At 45.5% G+C, this 21,469-nt stretch overlaps 3 protein-coding genes across 7 annotated transcripts in view; 1 reads left to right on the forward strand and 2 right to left on the reverse strand.

Moving 5' to 3' along the window:
* Positions 1-6,575, reverse strand: part of ZZEF1 (zinc finger ZZ-type and EF-hand domain containing 1) — a 58,101-nt gene extending 51,526 nt beyond the window's left edge. The window contains exons 1-5 of one of the 2 annotated variants that reach the window (XM_065037152.1): positions 6,041-6,575; positions 2,713-2,857; positions 1,837-2,031; positions 1,299-1,470; positions 406-605 (exon numbers count right to left, since the gene is read on the reverse strand). In XM_065037152.1, coding sequence (XP_064893224.1) covers positions 406-605; positions 1,299-1,470; positions 1,837-2,031; positions 2,713-2,857; positions 6,041-6,403 — 1,075 coding nt within the window. In that variant the 5' untranslated portion in view covers positions 6,404-6,575. The remainder of the gene's footprint in view (positions 1-405; positions 606-1,298; positions 1,471-1,836; positions 2,032-2,712; positions 2,858-6,040) is intronic. The other variant, XM_065037151.1, reaches the window with a different exon arrangement.
* A 108-nt stretch (positions 6,576-6,683) lies between these two features.
* On the forward strand, positions 6,684-11,605 carry LOC102086100 (neuferricin). Its single transcript, XM_065037160.1, has 4 exons — positions 6,684-7,013; positions 7,098-7,238; positions 8,322-8,508; positions 9,914-11,605. The coding sequence occupies exons 1-4, from the start codon at positions 6,770-6,772 to the stop codon at positions 10,125-10,127; spliced, it is 786 nt and encodes a 261-aa protein (XP_064893232.1). The 5' UTR covers positions 6,684-6,769; the 3' UTR covers positions 10,128-11,605.
* A 1,440-nt stretch (positions 11,606-13,045) lies between these two features.
* Positions 13,046-21,469, reverse strand: part of ANKFY1 (ankyrin repeat and FYVE domain containing 1) — a 31,758-nt gene continuing 23,334 nt past the window's right edge. For 3 of the 4 annotated variants that reach the window (XM_065037153.1, XM_065037154.1, XM_065037155.1), the window contains 8 exons: positions 20,851-21,051; positions 19,625-19,801; positions 19,203-19,350; positions 18,848-18,938; positions 18,396-18,520; positions 18,031-18,177; positions 17,496-17,586; positions 13,046-16,803 (listed from right to left, as the gene is read on the reverse strand). In XM_065037153.1, coding sequence (XP_064893225.1) covers positions 16,671-16,803; positions 17,496-17,586; positions 18,031-18,177; positions 18,396-18,520; positions 18,848-18,938; positions 19,203-19,350; positions 19,625-19,801; positions 20,851-21,051 — 1,113 coding nt within the window. In that variant the 3' untranslated portion in view covers positions 13,046-16,670. Of the gene's footprint in view, positions 16,804-17,495; positions 17,587-18,030; positions 18,207-18,395; positions 18,521-18,847; positions 18,939-19,202; positions 19,351-19,624; positions 19,802-20,850; positions 21,052-21,469 lie in introns of all 4 variants that reach the window. The other variant, XR_010467366.1, reaches the window with a different exon arrangement.

Here is a 21,469-nt window from a genome sequence, read left to right on the forward strand (position 1 = left end):
AACCTGCTTGACAGAAATCATCTGACCAACTTCAGAGTTTTTCTACCAAAAAAAGTTGCTCAGAAGCAGATATTTTGCTAGATACTATTATCCAACACATGCTTTCACTTTGCAAGCAAAGATAGTGTAATATTGCACCGTGTCTTCAAACTGAGAGGCTAAAACTGCATCCTTAGCCATTCAACCCTTAAGCCCATGTTATAGATGCCATGAGAAAGACTCAGAAGACTCTCTTATGAGTTAGAAATTAAACTACAATTAAAACAATTTCTCTGACCCAAGGATGAGGTCAAAAGTCTCTGCTCTAATGAGTGAGTTTTCAACACATCACTCTATGATCTACCCAACATTTCACCATCGAAAAAGCAATAAAATGATACACCAGCAGTATCTCTGTTGACTCACACATCTGGCTAATGTTCGCGTTTTCCAGCAGCGTTACGTAGCCGGTGACGTTGCTGGGAATGTGAACGTCTCGGACCTCCTGAAGGCTGCTGGCATTGCGTCCCACTGCCACTGTCACCTGCTGCGGCATGTAGCTCTGGTCATTCGCTGCCACCGCGATGGACAGGTGTCTCAAAACAACATCTGGTTTCATCTTTAAACTGCAAAGCAAAGAAGATAAAACAGTTCTTGCAAAGAGAAGTCGAGCACTTCACTTGCAGCTAGGCTTCACCTAGTTTTCACTTCTACAAACACAAATGAATGCACCAAAAACTACCTAATGCTTCACATGCATTACCAACCCCATATCACGGTGGACGAGTTAGAAAACTTGGAATTGACGGAAAAGACAGTCACCTCTGACAATAAGACCGCAGAATATTCTATTGGTCAGCTTTTCAGCTGAGAATTTGTTCCTCAGGAATAAAAATGTAGGGTCAATAATGACCAAAATGAGATCTTTCTATTTTTTTTAAGCATATGTTCTTAGATCTACTACTGAAAAAACACTAAACATTTCTGCTTCGTGGGGCATTTCTGCTTCACGGAACTTTCAAGACAGTGGCAAAGCACTTCTATTCAAGTACTAACCACTGTGTCTGTAATACAGTGTGGAAAGCTTAGCTACCCAACAAGGGAACGTGTCAGCCTGGGAGACACGTGCATTTTACAGGTGAATGCTTCTACTTGGTGAGTAGGCCTTTAAACTTTAGGCAGAGATTAATGACTTCTGCTTTCAACTATATTTATCTGTCACTCATTAATTTCACCATTTGTTTCAATTACACCCCGCTGGCTGAAAAACGCAAGGACTAACAACCCCAAAACTGGCTGTGTGTTGCTGTGTCGCTCACCGTATCCAGTGCGAGCGAGCGCTCCCATCCGACTGCCAGAAAGACGTAGTTTCTCCATTTGTCATCTTATCAATATCAGCAGAATTGGATGAGGTCTCGATGTGAGTATAGCACTTTGTGACAGACTTCAGCTTGTCCAGCTCCTGATTCCCATTCAAGTCACTGGGGTATTCTGCAAAGAAAAGAAATCACTTGTGACATTGTTCTTTTGCTTGTTTTGAGAATTGTTATACCTTTATAATCACTTTATCATAGAGTCCCTCAGCCTCTCCCCATAGGGCTTGTGTTCTAGTCCCTTCCCCAGTGTTGTTGCTCTTCTCTGGACCCGCTCCAGCACTTCAATCTCTCTCCTGAACTGAGGGACCCAGAACTGAACACAATACTCCAGGTGTGGCCTCCCCAATGCAGAGCACCGAGTACATCAAAAGTCAAGTCTGTTAAAGACTAAACATTAAACAGAAAATATGTTTTTTTATTTTATCTTCAAGTTATGGTTACAATGCCATCCTGAAAAAAAAAATACATATATATTACATACCTCTCTCTTTCAGAAGAAGTCGATCTAAAGAATCCTTCAGTACAGAGGAGCGCATAGTGCAGATATTGTTGAAGTACTCCAGCACTGGGTAAGGGATGGCAGTACTAGAAATCCGATTCCGATGCAAGAATCTCAGTATCATTGAAGCATGAAGACCAAGACACTCTTTTGATTCAGAAAATATATCAATAAAACCTAGAAAGAGACATTATTTTTCTCTTTGTTGCAACACCTGACTTGACCAGGTCACCGTTTTTCCCTCTACACCTTATTACAAGGTAAATCCAAATTAAGCATGGGAGCAAATGTTGGAACCACATTCCAAATCCCCTTCAGCCACTTCTCAACAGCTTGGAGGGAAAAATCAGTAACGGAGACTTATCCCAAAAATGAAATTCTAGAAACCAGCGCTTTCCAAACTATACGCTATAAAACACGAATTACATTCTAGCAGGATTTCCAATGCTAAATAACAATATAATAATAAAGTACATGACTCATCCTCTGAAAAAGACTCAACGGAGGATTTCTTCCTCCCATTCCCAAGCACAAGACTGCACTAGCTGGGCACTCACCAAGAGTTTGCGAGAAACTGGTTTGTGTCTATGAGATAAACCAAACCAGGATAAGAAGCTCCCCAGTCACACAGAGAAGAAAATATTGGTTATTTATCAAAGCAAGTTAGCTGGATGTAATTATGGGAAATTTTCAATTCACAGCAACTTCACTTGTTTGATGCTACAGAAGCGAGAAAGACTTGGAATTTGCTTCTGGTAAGACTAGGACAAGCAACACCGGTAAAGCAATTTATTGAAGCAGCACCCCTTATACAGGGCAGGACTTGAGAATCCATTTGTTTTGTCACTGTTCTCATACCTGGAACTAGTGAACAAGCTTGCAGTTGCCTGATTACATGACTAAGCTCCCCTTGAAGATTAGCTCCACTAGAATTCTTGAGAGACTCCAGCATATTCTCCACATCTACAGTGCCATCTCCTTCAGCATCAAATTGTGCAAAGGCCTGAGGAGGAACAAAAAAAGAACATTTATTTCAGCACATTTACTTCAAGCAGAAATTCAAGGTATTTCATAGAAACCGTAGCAGTAAACATTATAATACCATTAAACAAAAAAATCAAAATAATCTCTTCCTCCGTAGTATTGAATTCATGGCAAATGAGCCAAGAAATCAGGGTTGTTTGGGATGAAGCTTATGCTTTCATATCTGGGTTTGCTCCCTGTGTATCAAACTTGATACATCATCAGAACTACTACCCTAGAGAGAAATAATCCAACATAATTAGATCAAAATAACCTCCCAATTAACTATGACATAATTACACCACTTAAACGAGAACAAAGTCCTCAGCAGGCAACAGAACTGAAATGCCGTATTTTAGCCGACTAAAGCTCCAACTCACTTCTGCGGCAGAGAGCTGAATTTGAGCGCAGCAGTTCTATACGCTCTTGTGAAACACAGAGCTGAACCCACGCTGGCAACGATCGGCTTTAAAACAAACTCCTCCTAGCAGCAAAGATGACCAGTGCTGGCATCAGGGAGACGCTGAAGCAAAAAAACCAAGACCCTTGCTTGAGGACAACAATACAGAGGGAATTAATTTTAACAAAGGTGACTCAGTTGCCCAAACAACTCAATGCACAGTTTCACACCACATCACTCTTGCCACTACGACTTCTCCTCCTCTCGTTTGAAGTCAAATGGTGCCATTCCTAAAATACGAAGTGAAGAAGCGAGCAAGTTTGGTGATGTTACCAGTGAAAACAAAGCACACGCAGGATGAGAAGGCTGAATCTGCCAATAGCTGCCTTAATCTGATTTCTTATACTTTCACATAAGAAGAGATTACCACTTATATGCTTTTCTTTGCATCTCAATGCTGTATTTTTTTATTCTAAACTCTCCCTATGATTTCAGCAGATTGCACCAACCCTAGAACTCTGAAATTATTACTGTTCGCTATAATTTTAACTCCATATTTGACACAAAGCATCCACAATTTCCACTGCTCAAACAGGCTGCCTTGTGCAATGGGGGTATAACCAAAAAAAAGGGAAAAAAATTTAAAAATCAGTATGCAAACCTGTATTCAGAGTGTTCGAGTTGTGTTCGTGATTGGGACATGGTACAACTGCAGTAACAGCTTTACCGCAACCCAGCTGTGTTCTGCTCCTAAGTAAAAGCATCAAGGCCACACACTTCCTACCCACTTCAACCCCAAACAGGCAGAAATATAAAATAAACATCTTTCCTGGGAAATGATGGATTTGGTGGTCGCTGGGAAACACAGCACATGGAAAAATCACCCCCTCATCTCACAGGCAGCTCAGGAACTGGACAGCAGGACAAACATCCAAAGTGTGACTTAGGAAAACCGTATGTCATCCTTTGCTCTCAGTAGAACTGAAGCATTAATGTTTCAAGCAAAAGTTGGATACATTACACAATAGCTGCTGAAGCACCAATGAATGAAAAAATGACTCAGTTTACCTAGAAAATTGATTTTGTTTAAATAGAGGCTCATTCTGCCATAAAGCACTCAAAGTATGTGGCTCAGGCAGATTAAAATGTAGTCTGTGTCAGACAGGATTCTGGAAACACCAAAAAGTGAAACCTGTTGACCTGCCGCCCACGAACCAACTCCTCATCAGTGTAAAATACATCCTGGAAATCTAAAACGCTACAGCTCACGGGCCTGTGCCAGTTGCAGAAACAATGACATCAAAGTTTTCCATGCAACTCTCGACATCTGTTTCACAGAATAGACAAGATGTGACCGCATATCTGTACCATGACAAATCCTTTGACAAGTTTTTTCCCCACTCCCAAAAGCAGGAAAAAAATGATCCCAACCCTATACTCTTTATGCAGAGGAGGCTGCGCAATGCAGACGATCCCCAAAATATTTCTGCAGCCCGCAAAGCTCCGTTTTTTATACGGACAGAAAGAACCCTGCTGTACAAATTTCACCCTTATGGCCCTTACAAACGAAGTGCTCGTTGTTGGCTCTCACAAAAGAACTGGAAATGCAGACCGTATTTTAGCAAGCTACATAAACCAGTCTGGTGTAAACATGCCTATCTGTGAAACAGAATTAATCTCTTCCCAATCTCCAGTAGCCTTGTTAACATGTCAGCACTTATTTCAAGGAGCACATGTGTGATTTAACAGTGTACCAAGAATTCCTCCTCCTCGGGAGCAACCCAAAGGCAGAGGGAAGGCACCGGTGAGACTCAGAACTGCAGGCAGTAACAAATTCAGACACAACCGCTTTCTCAACTGGGTGTGACATTCCCAATATGATGAGCTGGCTAAAGAATAAAGTTAAAATGTTCTAGATGTGAAGTTCCCCATATCCCTTCCCACAGCAGAAAGGAAACTGTAACTTTTACCACTAAAACCTTAAGACCTTCTGTCTGTGGAGGGGGAAATCTGTTACACTACTTTCCTACAACTTTTCCAAAACTCTTGCTTTACAATTAGTGTTGAGACACCAACGAGATACTTGACAGTTTCTCTGCTGAGTTTGAAAAGCGACAACAAAATTAAGCCTGGTAAACTCTGACTTGCTGATATCAGTGTGAATTACCTCAGAGGAACTGTATAGGATTTCCTACCTGTGCTACCACCACCCGCACTAGCAGAAATACGGTTGTGAATAACCATTTTATTCACAACTGCCTGCTGAGCATGATCACTGAAAACAGGAATAAATAAAAAAAAAAAAAAAGAAGATATCTCTGAGTTGACAGGCTGCCTATCGGTAGGAACAGTCACTTTTCCACCCTAACTGCAGATCCCTCCGGCCCAGCCTTGTCCCACTTACCTGGATGGGCTGACCGGGGTCACCACGGTCGTGCCAGCGGCCGCCGGTACCGGGAGCCCGGAAGGGAACCGGTGCCGAGGGAGACCCGGGAACCGCCCCCGGGCCGAGGGAGACCCGGGAACACCCCCCCCGGGCCGAGGGAGACCCGGGAACCCCCACCCCGGGCCGAGGGAGACCCGGGAACCCCCACCCCGGGCCGAGGGAGACCCGGGAACCCCCACCCCGGGCCGAGGGAGACCCGGGAACCCCCACCCCGGGCCGAGGGAGACTCGCCCCTCGCAGCACTCAGGGGATCCCTCCCCGTCCCCCCCCTCACCGGGCAGACCCCCGGGGTGTGGCCGGTTCCCCGTCCCGCTTACCTCCTCGCTCTCCCCGCGGGAGCCGGCGGCCAGGCGGGACACGCTCTCCAGCACCTCGCAGAACTGCTCCAGGCTCACGGCCTCGTCGCCGCGGCTCAGCCGCTCCTCCAGCCAGCGCACCAGCGTCCCGTGGTGCCGCGACACCAGCGGCTCCGGCAGCGCCGCCTCCCGCAGCCGGGCCGTGGCCTCCCGCAGCCGGGCCTGCTCCAGCAGCACCTCGGCCGGCGGCAGCGGGGGCGCCGGGCTAGCGGCGGCGCCGGGCGGGAAGGGAGCGCCGGGCTGAGGCGCGGCGGCCGCCCCCTCCATGCCTTCCTCGGCGCCCTCCTCCTCCTCCTCGCTGCTGTGGCTCGCCGCCGTCCCCATGAGCCCCTTCGGAGGCGCCGACGCTGCGACCCGGGGCTCGATAGAGCCGCTTCTCCTTCCTCCTCCCCGGCCGCCGCCGCCCCGGCTCCGCCCGGCCCGGTTAGTCAGCAACTCCCCGCCCGCCGCACCTGTCAGCTCCCGGCCGGCGGCCGCCGCGCCACACTGCCGCCAAGCGACACCGGGCGTCGCAAAGTCCCGCTCCGCCCCACAAAGGCACTGCGCGGCCGCACCGCGCGACACTCGCCATAAAGCGCCGCCGCGGGAAAGACACTTCCCTTCCCCCCCGCCACGCTCATACAAACGCCACGCTGCCGTGCGGCGAGGAAAGTGTCGTGAAGGGGTCGGGCGCGTTCGCGGTGCGGCCCCATGTGGCGGGGCGCGGCGGCGGCGCTGCTGTGCCTGGGGGCCGCCTGCCTGCTGGGCCGCGGGTTCGATCCCCGCGCCTGGCTGGTGCCGCCCCGCGGCCGCCTGCTCAGCGCCGCTGAGCTGGGCCGGTACCGCGGGGCGCCGGGCGAGCCCGGCCTCTACCTGGCCGTGCTGGGCCGCGTCTTCGACGTGGAGCGCGGCCGCAGGCACTACGGGCCCGGCGGTGCCTACAGCAGCCTCGCAGGTACCGCCAGCGGGGCGGGAGGGCCCGGGGCTGGCAGGGGGCTCGGTGGGGCTGTTCGGGGCTCACCGCCCGCCCTCCCCGCAGGCAGAGACGCCACCAGAGCGTTTGCCACCGGGGACTTCACCCAGGCGGGGCTGGTGGACGACGTGTCGGGGCTGTCGCAGGGCGAGATGCTGGCGGTGCAGAGCTGGCTGGTCTTCTATGGACAGCACTACAAGCCCGTGGGTAGGTGGGTCTGGCGGGGGGACCGCGCGTGGGGAGAGCAGGTGGGCGATGGGAGGTCGGGGATGCGGTCTTGCATCACCTACTGATGAGGTTCTCAACCTCTTTTAGCCTTGGCTGGTTCTTCACTTTAAAGGCCGTGTTCGTGCTTCAGTCCGCAGTGTGTTGTGGAAATACCCGAGCGGGCTCGGATACGGGGATCAGTTTGATTGTGCTGGCCTGGGGATGAGCAGAGCGCTCACCCTGCTTCTTGGCAGGCTAATCTGCAGTTTAACTGAGCTTGTTTAAAGCAGACTTGCCCATTGCCCCCAAAGAAGAAATCGTTGGCCCTGAGGGTGGCGAGAGCCTGGCCCAGGTTCCCAGAGAGGTGGTAGATGAACCATCCCTGGAGACATCCCAGGCCAGGCTGGACGGGGCTCTGAGCAACCTGAGCTGGTGAAGATGTCCCTGCCCATGGCAGGGGTGGGACTGGGGGAGCTTTAAGGTCCCTTCCACCCAAACCACCCTGTGATTCTGTGTCTATGCAGGGTCTTCCCCTCCTGCAGGAGACCACAGTGCTGAAACCTGTGGGTGATCAGCTGGAGCTGCTGCTAATTCAGACCTAGTCTGAGGTCTGCTTTATTCTAAGGCAAAGCTTAACCGTTGTCCTGCCCAGGGCTGTCAGCTCTCTGCCCTGCTTTTATTTGTCTCTGCTGAGCAAAATGCACAAAGTCAGCTATGAGTGCTGGAATTAGCAGGACTGAGGAGACTGTAGGAGCAGCAGCACAGGGAAACTATTTTGGGGAATGAGGTGCGTGAGTGGGAAGGACTTGTGGGTTCTGCAGCTGAAAGGGACATTGACTCTGTGATCTCTAATGAGGCTGTGCCTCCGCTTGTCTTGTGTGGATTATTAATATGGGTAACTTGCTGTGTGATCCAAGAATGGAAGGGATGTAAGCTCAGTTCAGTTCGTTTTTAAAATTGGGCCATGGCGAGAGCCTCCTTTTTTCATCTTTAAACAACAAATTAAAAAAACCCACACAGAACTATTCATTTTCCTTGCCTGAAAACACTGCGATCTTAACTAACCACGTTCTTCTCTCTCAGGGAAGCTGGTGGGCAGATTCTATGATGAAAATGGGGCACCGACAGAAGCCTTAAGGCAGGCTGAGGCTGCCATTGAGGAAGCTCAGAAATTGAAGGCAGAAAGCGAGCAGAGGCAGCAGCAGTTTCCACCCTGCAACTCGGAATGGAGCTCTGCCAAGGGCAGCCGTTTCTGGTGCTCCAGACAGAGGTAAACTCTGCCCTCCTGCGTCATGGAGCAGAGCATTTCTGCCCTTGTTTTGGATGCCTTGAGCTTTGTTGTCACCTCTCCTAGCAGGAGCGGTGCAGGAAGATGTCCTGGCTCCTGCAGCCACCGCTCTCCATAGTCTGTAGGTGAGGTCTGCTGACTTCATGGAAGGGCCTGGGTCAGTCCTAAGGTGCTGAGCGCTGGCGTGGCTGGAGCATGTGCAGGACACGGTCCCGTCCCACCTGCATTCCTCAGGCTGCTGCTGCGTGAATCGGAGTCACTAGATTTTTCTCTGCCAATCCAGCGGCCGCTGGTGACCTCCCCCCAGTCTGGAGTTCCACAGACGTGGAGGTTGTGCTGGGAAAATTGTTCTCCAGTGTGAGGTGGTGGAGGGGAGCTCCGCTCACTCACCTGCTGGGTGGGTAAAAGGAAAATGAAGTTTAATCTGGACCATTAACGCTTTTAGGAATTTTATTTGTGAGGAAAATTCTTCTATCCCATTGGAATTGAAATCAGGTTTCAAAAGTTGCCACGTGCGCACATGATCCTCCTGTTCTGGGGAATACAGAACAGAAATCCCACTAGGACCATCTGCTGAATTCAAGCAGGGTTTCTCACCTGTCAGGAATCCACGGATTAGCTCGTGGTTTTCAGACGGTTTCACAGCCTGTCTCGCAGCCTATGGTCACAGCAGTTTTTACTTAAAAGCACGTAAAAATTAGGATGAGCTTTGAATAGTCATTTCCTACTTGGCCTATTTAGTTGTGTTCCTCTCTCAGTTTAGTTTATTTTCTTTTAAGATTAAATCATTTCACAGACCACACTGTAAAATGCTTAGGCTAGGAAGTACTTGTGGAAGTAACAAACCTCTTCTCTTCTTCTCTTTTTCTGTCTTTTCTTTTGTTTCGCCCTAGTTCTCAAAATCAGTCTCAATAGCAGTCACGGCACAGAGGGCAGTGTGTGGTTATCTGTGAGCAATGAGCTACCCCCGGAAAAAACATTTTGCTGTTAGACATGGTATGTCACAGTATCACAGTATGTTTGGGATTGGAAGGGACCTCAAAAGATCATCTAGTCCAATCCCCAATTGTCCATAGGGCTGCAATTCCTTTTTCCAGCAATAGAAACGTGGGCAGCAGAAGCTTGTTGCTTCCAGAAGGGTAAGAGCGTGTAGCAGCACTGATGAAACCAGGTTCAGGCCACAGGTTTCTGAAGCACCAGCAATAAAAAGGTATTGGAAATCTGTGGGATGGATGTTGACTGTTGAGAGCAAAGTCCGCCTCAGTGAGTCTATTGTTAGTTCGAACTCTCCCACATTGTCTTGGGTATTTTTCTCTAATGAGTCTCTATTTGCTGGAAGCGTTTTCGCAGGTTTGAATTGTAATTTATTTAAATTTTCCACTTTTAGCGGGGGAGTGAGCAGAGACTGGACTGGGGTTCCCCGCAAGCTGTACCAGCCTGGTTCGAGGGGCAGCCGCTGTGTGTGCGTGAGGACTGCGGGCGCCCCGTGGGGACAGCCGGATTCGGCCGAGCACAGCGACAGAGGTGACCTGGATAACCCTCAGCTGGAGGAATACGAGGGCTGCGATCCGCTGGCCCCGCAGTGCGTCCTCAAGGTGTGATGCCGAGCGCTGGGTCTGAAAAGGGTGCAGAGTCCAACCGTGAAATGCTGCGCTTTGGGTGGGCAGCTGCAGCTCCAGCTCCATTCCCTTCTGTCTGTCTGGGCAAAGGGAGCAACAACAATTTCATGTTATTTGTGACTCTTTTTCTAGTGCGTGGAGACGGATTTGAGAGGAAGAGGAAACACTTCAGCTGAGTTAGTGGCTGAAAAATCAGCAACAGGATACTTCTTTAGAGCTTTATTCCTATGGTATCTACATCTGGCAACAAACTGTAAGATGCACAACCTGGGTTATATTTAAAACCTGATTTCTTTTGCAGTCAGGAAATAGATGCTTGTGTGCGTGGTGGTGGGTGCAACGTGTTGTGTTTTGAGGCAGCAAGCACAGGAGCTGCTGCAGCATCACTGACCTCAAATTGTGCACAGTCACTTGGACTCTGCTACTGCAGTGCTGTGCAAATGGTCCTTCCAGTCACCTGATTTACTCCAAAGAGTTTAAAGATGGCAGGGAGAAGCCTCAATTTCTCCTACAATTAAGGTATGCAGTATCTAGGAACTTGTGCAGTTTAGTTATATGCAAGCTTTATCAAATTCCTGGAGTACAGAAGACAAAGGTCATGGCTATATTTCCTCATTCAGTGTTTGTATTAGATACTGTGCAAAGAAGCTATTTGGAGCCACCTGTGAGGATCGTTGTTTTATATTAACCTCACCATCCTGGTCCTCTGATTCACAACTTTCAAACTACTCGGACCAGTAATTGGTAATTTTAAATAGGCAATAACTAAAGCTGCGTGGCAACACAATTGTGCTGCTGCCGCCGTCTGCCTATTTCCATTCTGGTATGTGACCTCTTTCCATCAGGTACGTGTCCATCAGGCTGCAGCTGGATGTGTCGTCACAAGGCCCAGATCCCTTAAAATCTGTATTTTATCATAGCTGGCAAAAATCAGTCACGCAAGCAACTCCCAGAAGAGCAGAGCAAGTTGTTATACCATTTCTGCATGGGACTAAAAAAGACAAGGGAGTATCCTGTGGAAGGCTGAGGTGCTGTAAAGCCCAGGCCACAGGGAAGCCACTGTGGTTGAGTCTACTGTTAGGATGAGTTTCAGGTGCAGCCTCAGGAGACACCCAGATCACACACAGTCCAGCTGCCGCACAGATCTGTGTTCAGTTCTGTTCCTTAAGGCAGCTACCACCTCTTCATAAACAGCTTGAGGTGTTTATAAGCCCATTAGTTCTGAGAGACTATCACCTCTGAAGTCCCACAAGTCTAATTAGTAACGAGTGAGATTGCGGGAAGCCCGGCAGTATCACCTTAGGAGCGATCGCTCCATGGCAGTGACAGCAGGACACAGTGCAGCGCTTTTCACCTGCGATGGTTAGATAAGGCTACCACTGCCGTGGATAGGACCTGTACCACAATTAAAATGTGTACATGCTACTGTAATAAACTTTTTATTTATTTATTTATTTTAACGTGGTTGTGTGGTGTTTCTTTTCCACCATAATCTGACAGAGAAGTCCTCCAAGGCAACTGTGGCAGATCTTGCGGTCACCAGGGCAAGCTGGATATGTAGTGAGGGGCAGCAAAACCATCATACAGCAGGCAAGTCCCCAGTCACATTTTTAGAACTGAAATTCAGCCATGGGCTTGTGCCACCTTTGGGAGTGGAGTGGGTATTTCACACCACACTGCTAAAGACAAAGCTGTGTAAAATCGCAGGCAGGAGCCACACAGCAACACTTCATTGTCTCAACTTACAGGCCAGTGAGTGTCTGCATGTCACTTACTTTCAGACACATCTTTAACAAGGTCAAACCATCCCCAAAAATGATTGGTAAGGGTCTTTGAAAGCTATTTAAAAGTTGTAGCAAGTTCCAGATTATTAAATACTGTGTAAGGTAGTTTGTAAGGGCCAGTCATCAGAAGGTGGAGTCCTAGTGAAGGTGTAGCAGCTGTGTAAGGTGTAAGCCATTTCCATCTTGCTGTACACTTGAGCACTGTGCAAACAGTGCTGAAATGCTCATTTTGATCTGAAGAGCTACACAAAAACCAAATAAGCTGCTGCAAGAAGGCAAGATGGGATTGTGTTACTTAAATGTTAAAGTTGGTTGAAGACCACAGCTTATTTCTCCATTTAGTGTTTGGAAACAGCATGAGGGGGGAAAAAGGTTGTCTTGCACTAGGAATAGGTCATCTGTTGAAGCAAACGAGATTCCCTCACTGACCTGAAGCAGTCCAAGATTATCTTGTTTCTACTGCCATTCAAACTTCTAATTCTCCCCTGGTAGAAGAAATTGGGAAGAAAATATTAGTGACAGTTACACAGGGGTCAAGTCAGAGACAGTGCTCTAATAAAGCTCACCATTCATCTGTACTTAAGTAAGTTTTATTAATAAAAGGCTAATGCATCACAATCTCACCAGGATGTTTTGGTCAGTTTTGCTACTGCACTGAAGCTTTCCTTGCCCCAAGTAAAGCTGCAGCAGTTAATGCTCTCCAGGAGGCAAAGCTGCCCACCAGTATAGAACCAAATGCACTAAGAGTTTGTCACTTTGAGTCCAGCTCAGCTGCTCCACTTAAATGCATCTGAGCCCAGAACTAATTTACCCCATGACCCAGCTCTGGCCTGTAGGAAGTTAGGATTGTTTCATAAGAATGATTATGGATAAGGCATTCAAGATGACTATATGGCATAAACTAGAACACCAGACTTCATCAGCCAAAAGAACAGTTGTAGCACTTCCACAACATTAAAATGAGTATCTGGAATAGTTTCTGAACAAAGAATGACATCATGCCCAATGGAATGTTCTAGCCCTAGTTATCCTTGTGGCTGGTAAAGGACAGTTTGCAGAGGGGCAGCTGGCTCTACAGAAGATACTTTCTTAACAAGGTTCCCGCCGTGCAATGCATTATCTAGTTATGCATTTTATTACAAGTAGAATCATTACACAACAAAGTAATGTATATTGGAAAAATACATTTTTACAATGACTCCAGACAAACATTGCAGATAAAATGCCATTGTTCTAAGACTTCCTTTTCTATTTCACAGCGGGTATTAGAAGGTTCAGAGTTATTTCTGTCACTCATACAAGCTTTGCTTTTTCTAGAGATGAGTTTGCTGCAGTACCCAACTCTGCTGGTTACAGAAAAAAAAAGACTTGCCTATTAACATTTGATCTACAAACAAGAATTCCAGCCTTGGCCTCCCATATTGTCACTTGTTAATTATAAGCACTATGTCAGAAGTTGTACAAGCCATTGATCTCCAGCACAGGAAATCATTAAGGCATGTGTTAGCTTTCAGCCAGAAGCTTGCTAGGCTCTGTTAGTACCTTCAACACTCAACATCCTCACTCCACTTAGTGGTGTGAAACAGCGACTACACCTTTTTTAGATGCACAAATAAAAAGCCAGACCACATTTTGTGCTTGTATAAGAGTTCTGGATGACTGCAATCAAAAGGAATCCAGTCTAAGAACAAAACACTGCGGTACAAACCACCACAGACTTCCCATGCAGCCCTGAAGTGCCTGAAGCGCCACTGCCCAGGGAAAGAAGTGGGTTTGTTTTCCATTTACCCTTTTTGTTTAACATTTGGCAGACTTTAGTCTTAACAGATACCACTTAAAAACAGCAGGGTAAGAGGGATGGGGGTTTTGGTCACAACTGCAGTTTGCTACAAAAAGGAAGAGCAGTTCTTTATGGAATTAGAAATGTGTTGACCACTACTATGTTACCAAGCGCCTCCATTCACATTTGTACCCCGCAGCAGAGCATTGCCAGCAAAACTCCCCCAAAATCTCACAGGTCTGAAGACTCAGACCAACATCAGGCAGAGTGCCTAAAGGATCAGGCCCCTCCAGTTGTTTGGTGGGGTCAACCTCTTCAGTTGAAGCACTAGAAAACTAACTTGGGTTTTGGTTCAAGTTGTGAGCTTTTCTCCGTTAAACTCTGACAGAAAGCTACTTACAGTTGGCTGGAAGGAAACTCTCTCAAAGGCACTTTAAAAAATGGTCGAATTTGGTGAATTTAGTTGCTTTAAGTTGAATTAACACTTTAGGCTGTACATTAGTTTAAGCAGTAACCTCAGCTTTCAGTGAGAAAGCTGGTACAGTATTGACTGTAGAACAAAACCCACAAACCACCTAGAAGCATTAATGTATGGTTTCCCAGATCTTTCCAAGAGTTTCAGGCAGTTATAATTAATATTCTACTTTAAAAACCTTAAGCTTGCCATTCAGTTAGGCTGAATTTTCACAAGATCTACATTTTTCATAATTTAAAAGGTTCCTTAATCTGTTAGAACTGAGCACCCTGTTCCCTTGCTCCTCCTGTCAGAGAAGTCACTGAAAAAACTGATGTTTAAGTGCTTTAGCAATGACACGTTGTGCAGTTCTCCAATGAAGCTGAAGTCTATAGGCTGTGGCCTTGGAAGAACACTCCTCTCCCCGGTCTTTCAGTGTTCTGAACACACGCTCACCCCTGCACAGCACTGCAGCTCCAAACCAAGGAGGCAGTCAGCATGTTACCATGGGATGCACTACAGCCAAGACTTCTTTCACCAAATGCACTTCCTCTCCATCACTTATCTTTTACTGCTAGAAATTTGCAGCCAGTGATATTCTGAAACATCAGAAAGCAATGGACTACAAGTACAATGTTTTCCATCATCTATTCTACTTACCCACACCTGTAGTTTTCAGTTAAATGCTTTTGACACCATTATTCTCCACCTCACGCACCTAGAAGGCAGTATACAGAGCACTATGCCAGAGATGCACTGTTTGTATTAGTAACTGTGTTACAGAGACCAGTTGTGTTACCCAGGGCATTCTGTTGGAACGTGACAGCAGCAGACACTAAGCAGTGAGGTGAATTTGTATTACCATCCATTATTCTTCTCTAGTGTTACAAGGGTGAGATTCCAGTTACAATAGATGCATATTGGAAGATCAAAGTGCAGATCAAGTGAGACTTGATGTGAAATTCATTGTGCAAACATCAACAATTATACCCTCTCCCATCCTCTTCTTGTACAAGTTGGATAAAAACCTCAAGCAAGTCTCCCATAAAAGCAGCAGGCTGGTTTATCATCTCATATTACTCTGAGACTGACAATATCACCATTCCCAACAGGGCAATAAATGATAAATACACACTAGTTCATGGAGCAGAGATGAGGAATGTTCAGTTGAGTCTAAACTAGGTTCACCTCTTGGGATGAAAAAAAGCCTAACATGGCATGTGGTTTTGCTTCAGCACACAGTTCTTCTGACTGAAGCCTTTACCCTTGTCTATCAAAGTACTTCCCTGTTTACCTAAAAATGTGGTGTTGGATATTTATAGATTCAGCATGTTTATGAAAGTAGGACCAGCCTAGATTAAAATACTGCAGCTTAATCCAAATGCCTGGCAGTGCCCTGCCAGTTCAGAATCCTTCCTTCAAGGCCAGAGGCTTAACATTAATAGGAAGCCTCCAAATATGCTCCCGCTCATCAGCAATCCTATTGAAACTGGACCCAAATGTAATGTCTAAGAGGCGCAGCACATTCTACACAGGTTCCTGACTCTCCTGCAGCAGATAACCAGGGTCTTTAAACCAAAGGAAAGTGCTACTCTCCCTCAAGGGATACATAATGCACTTCAGCATTTATTGCTGTATTGCGAGTTAGACTGCTTAACCAGTTTTAGTGTTTCTCCATTTAGCATATGCTTAGGCCTTTCAGCGCATTTAAGCTCATTTATAAAAGTTTCATGATCTGGAAGAACTAGCAACATAAATATGAAAGTGCAACCAAGTAGACTTTGACAGCTCTAGCAGGTACGAGCAAGAGTATTTACTGGCTAAAACAACCTTGCACTTCTCTTGAACATGCTAAAGGCAATGAGACATTTACTGAGGAGGTATCGAGATGTGGATCTGCAATTCTGACTGCTTTGCATCAGATGTTGTAAAGCTTTCTGTTGTAAGGCCACAATTCTTGAGCTATGCTTAGAACTACACCCATTTTTGAAGTTTCTTGAAACGAACAGTGGTTGCAACAGCCCAGTCTAGCTTCACAAGAAGTCTTCTCTGGAGAAAGGGAACATTTATCTTTAAGACAAAGCAAAGAAAGGTACCTGGTTACCCTGAAACTTAATGCCAGCTCTATTAAGCAGCTTGAAAGCCGCAGGACTTAATAGAGTTGCTCAGTGCAAAGCACCATGTCAAGGACAGACCTGTTGTATATTGTTTCAAACATCAGCCAAACAACTTTAGCTTCCATACCCCACTGCAACTAGAAGAGGGTCTAAATTCTTCTGTCACTTGGTTTCAACAATCCACTCGAATTCCTAGCGAAGTCTATCACAGCCCAATACATTTACAGTCATACAAAGTCATTTATACCAGAATATATCATAACAGGGTCCTTAATTAGTTCAGTCTATTGCAGAAGACATGTATAGGCCTCCTCTTCCCTATCCAGAGGGCTTGTAAGCAGAGCTGCTGTCAGGAGCACTGACTGGGAATCCCTTTATTTCCACAGCATACTAGGAAACTCCTCCCAGAGTCAGGACGTCAAAGCAGATGTTGCAAACTCGAACTGGCTTGTTCAGATCAAATTTTATGATGGGAATCTCCTTTGTTGAGCACTTATGGCAGAGCAGGCGTCCACAGTGTCGGCTGTTGATAGAGGGATGGGAGAAAAAGGTGATTTCATTCATAGTGAACACCAGGACTTTACTGCTTGATATTCTTTACCAGTGATCACTAAAAAGATACGGCAGCAACTGAAATGCTAAGATTTTTCTTCTATCTTGTGATATCTCTCAATCATTGAATACTAATGCCAAAAAAATACATGCTGCTTCTATACTAGTCAGTCACCTTGTACTACTTCAACTGATGCACTTGCAGTTTCTCTGCAACACCGGGCAGTCTCACATGTGCTAAGAGAAAAATCTTTGCTTAACTTCCATGCAACCTCGCATATTTTGTAGACCAGTTAAGAAAAAGTAACTCATGTCTACAAGAGCAACTCTTGTTGCTATCTTCAGTCATTTCCACCTTACAAAGATCTGTCACCTGTTTCAGAGCAAATCAGCCCCACTACTGAAAGTGGGCACCTAAATTCCCCATTTTCCTACTTGAATTTGGATATGATTTCTCAACATTAAGTGTACAAACTACTTATTTTAATCAGACCACAAGCCACTGATCTAACAACTAGGACAGGGTGGAATGTTTCAGCTGGATTTCTGGTTATACGCCTACATCAACACGAGGGTTTCCTAAGCCACCAGAAGGAACAAGCCTTAGCTACATTGGGTAGAGGAACCATTTCCTTGTAAGCACAGCGAGATGTGTCACAGTACCAGTGATGCTTTCTTGTCGTGACTCCAAATTTGGCAGTGCACTCATAGCAGTTGGAGCCATCACACCAAGGAGGTTCTTTTGTCAGCATATCTGTTAGAGGGGAAAAAGACAAAAACAGGCTCAGACACCTCTTGAGTAGACTGTAACATTAAGGAAGCTTCTTCCAGCTCTAGGTTGCATCCAATATTTAATTACTCTTGTCATAGCTGCAGTCTTGTCTGTAGACCATGTGTAGTTGCTTTCATCAACACCACATTATCCACAGCAGCTATACAGCATAAGTTAAAAAGCAATATCTAAGTTTTAAGCTACATTAGACTACAACACCAGCTAAGATTCTCCATGTCCATCCTTTCAGTTCAGCTGATCATGAGAAACACAAGTATACCACCCACTTGAAGTGGTAGAATACTCAAAAGTTCAGCCCCTCTGGAATTACTGTCATTTAAATCAGATGTCCAGAATTCTTTCCTCCACCAAGATCTCAGAGGCACACACTAAAACCACCTTCCAACAGCAGCAAGTAATACTTACCCAGCAGTCTAAAGAGAAGCTGTTTTGTAGCAACTTGGTAGTTGAAGATATTGACGCCTTGATTGTTGTTAACTCCAAGACGAGCCCCAGCTCTCACTATTGCACGACACAAGTTTGCATTTCCCTTCATGTAAGCCAAAAGGAGCACTGAAAAATAAAAGCCAGACACTTCCCTGCTAACAAAGTGGAAGGTCTCTTATTAGACTCAATCTAGGGTAGGATCTTTATTTTTTTACATTTCTGTGTAGTGTTTGCATCCTACTGTATTTAACATACTACTGTCTATCAATCCAGCTTTAACAGTGACATACCATTAACATGACTCTGGTGACTTTCAAGTTTAATAGCTGTTGGACGTCACCTACCTGTGTTTCCTTCGGCATCAGGTTTGTCTAGAGGGTATTCTGGCATACACTCCAGGAAGAGATCACAGATGGCTGCTGCATTGTCTTTCCCATATTGTCCCAAAACATGCATCGGTGACTGGCCTCTGGGGAAAAGAGTTTGTTATCCTGATCAAAGTCTGCTTGCTACTGGAGTTACTCATCCAGCTCTCCTTGTTTTCAACTCAAGTGAAGCACTGATGAAGTCTGAACCAAAGTAACTTACAATATAATACACAACAACCTACTTCTTCCTGGCATACGTAATTTCTACGGGATTTAGACACAGCATGCTCTGCACACTTCACTGCAAAATTAGTGTAGAAATACTATAACCCAAGCCAAATCTTTGGTGTTTTTTTTAGATAGCCATACACGCATATATTTTAAAATACATTGTGGTTCTTTTAGTCAGTTAAGACTATACTAATTACCTAATATTAAAGGCTTCTGCATCTACATTGCACTCTGTGAGGAGGACCCGGATATTGTTCAGACGGCCATGCATCACTGCCAGATGAAGAGCTGAAAAGTAAAAGAGAAGCTTAAAGAATCTGAAACAGTTCTTGTCAGCAATAATTACAGCTGGAGTAAATTAAGCACTCCTCCCGCTTACTCTTCCCCAACCTTCCCTCTCCAAAACACCTTCTACCAACTTTGATTTCTTAGACTTGCATTCTCTTTCATCTCTGAAGAGTGAGCCCATTGAATGGGCGATCTCCACCAGGAGGTATCAGTAACAGACCTACTGAAGTGTTTAAAGCTATTTGGAGAACTTCAGAAGTTTACCATTATTTCCATTTTCATCTACAGCTGCAAAGTCCACTCCATTCTCCAGAAGGACTGAGCAAATTGTGGGCAGATCTTGCTGGGCTGCTAAGTGAAGGGCAGTCTGACGATGCTTAGTCAGCTCATTCACCTGGGCACCTGCAAGCAGCTGTCAAGATGCAAGAAGGAATATGTTCAAAGATGTTTTCAGAGCTATTAGCCGACAGTTTACTTCTGTGAATGAAGCACACAAGACTGCACTGTACAGAGATACTTCTAGGCCTCCAGTATATATAAAATGCCATCATTACTGAGCTGCTCCAACGCACGTTCATGTTTAAAACTGGTGTCACCTTTGGCTGACTTCTCCAGCCTACAGGCAGCATGCATTGGTGCAGAATGTGCATTTTTAAGCAGAGGAAGGAAGAGTCCCCAGTACATACCAGATTCCGCACAATGATCTCTGAACCAGCTTGTACAGCCAGGTGCAGAGGTGTTAGTTTGGAGGCATCCTGGACCCGGGAGTTTACGTTGGCCTGTACACTGATCAGGAACAGCACACTCTCAATGTCTGAGTTCTGAACAGCTACATGTAGGAAATTCCGACCTTTATTATCTACCTGCGGCAGAAAGAGCAAGTGAAATGAAATCCATTATTTCTGTAGAACAGCAAATTGTTACATATTAGGACATATTTTCACCACGAGATACTTGCTCCCTCTATTTGAGGTGAACTGTAGAGCCTTGTTCCTTTCTCTGCTTGGCATTGGAGATTTGATAGATGTGACTATCAAATAAACTGAACTGGGAAATTATCAGCTACAACTGCTCACTCTGGGCTGCTTCAGACTACTTTATTTCTACTTTATAACTTTGTTATTTCTTTACCACACACTGAAGAACACTATGACAGACAAAAGGTTAACAGCTGTTGTAGTAAGTGCTGCAGTTAATGATAAACTCAGTTAAATGAAACAAACTTAAGTCAATCTGGCAGTTAACACTGGAGAAGGAAGCAACATGCAATCCTGCTACACTGAGGCAAAGAGTATTCATTTTTCAGCTTAACACCAAGTGCATTTTGTTTATATTTGCTGACCTTAAAGCATATTTACAATTGGCTGTATTTGTAACCACGTTTTAGATGTATTACAAGAGCTCCTAAACACTCAAATACTTTACCCATAATTAAACCTACGGAGGGTAGGAAGCAACTCCTGAACGGCTGCCTGAAATGTCACAGCAGAAGCCTGAAGATACAGTTGGCAGTTTTACAGTTTAGCAGTGCAGCATAACATCTATTATTTTAGGTCAGTTTCTGTTTTGGATAGCTTTAGGACCATTAGGTAACAGATTTTTTATGTACTAGTCCAGCACAAGACAAGAGTAGAGTCAGAACCTTCTCCTTACATACACACATGCCTGTTCCTCAATTTAGTACTGACAAGATAAGGTTTGATGAGACACTAACCCCTCATGTCTTTATTCACACACAGCATGTACACACCTACAGTTTACTAAATAAATCCTGCTACGGAAGACTGGCATCTGGCAAATGCCATTACATGTAAAGCCACAAAAAGATGAAGCAGAAATTGGTGCTTGTGGAACACCTGTTACCACAAACTAACGCAGTAAGACCGGCTTGCTTTGAATAGTCCCAGCTTACCTGTTCAGCAGCTCCTGGCTCCCTCTTCAAAATTGCTTCAGCTGCTTTGTTATTTTTATACGTCATGGCACACGCAAACGGAGTCATTCCTTGCCTGTCACGTACATTTAGCTTAATATCTGGATGTGAAATCATAAGCTGAATGATAACATTATGTTGGTTGCTAATGGCAACATGGATTGGAGTTCTTCCTTCTGCATCCTAGAAAGAAACCAGGAAGTTTGTTATACGAAAATTTAGTAATACACAAATCCTTCCCTAATTCTCGAAACTTAGCAGTTTAGTTCTGTGACATACTCAACTGCCATCAGCTGGGACACCAAACAGTTGCAGTGGGAGTATAAATTCACAGTGTAAATGAAGCAAATTGGTATTTGTTTCTCCAAATTGACCTCAATCCTGTGCTACATAGCCATTTAAGTAGCTCAGAGTAACATTTCCCATATAGTCAAGGCATTTTGAGGACAGAGGTGAGCATTCAAACTAACAAATTCAAATAAGGTGTTTTATCACTTGTCTGTATCAAGCAGCAGTTTACAGCCACAGCTGCTTTGTGACAACGTGTTTTGCCATTCATTTTGATGTCATTTTCAGCAACAGTGATGCTTGCTTTTGTTGC

Source organism: Columba livia, chromosome 20 (genome assembly GCF_036013475.1).
Source record: "Columba livia isolate bColLiv1 breed racing homer chromosome 20, bColLiv1.pat.W.v2, whole genome shotgun sequence".
NCBI classification, from domain to species: Eukaryota; Metazoa; Chordata; class Aves; order Columbiformes; family Columbidae; genus Columba; species Columba livia.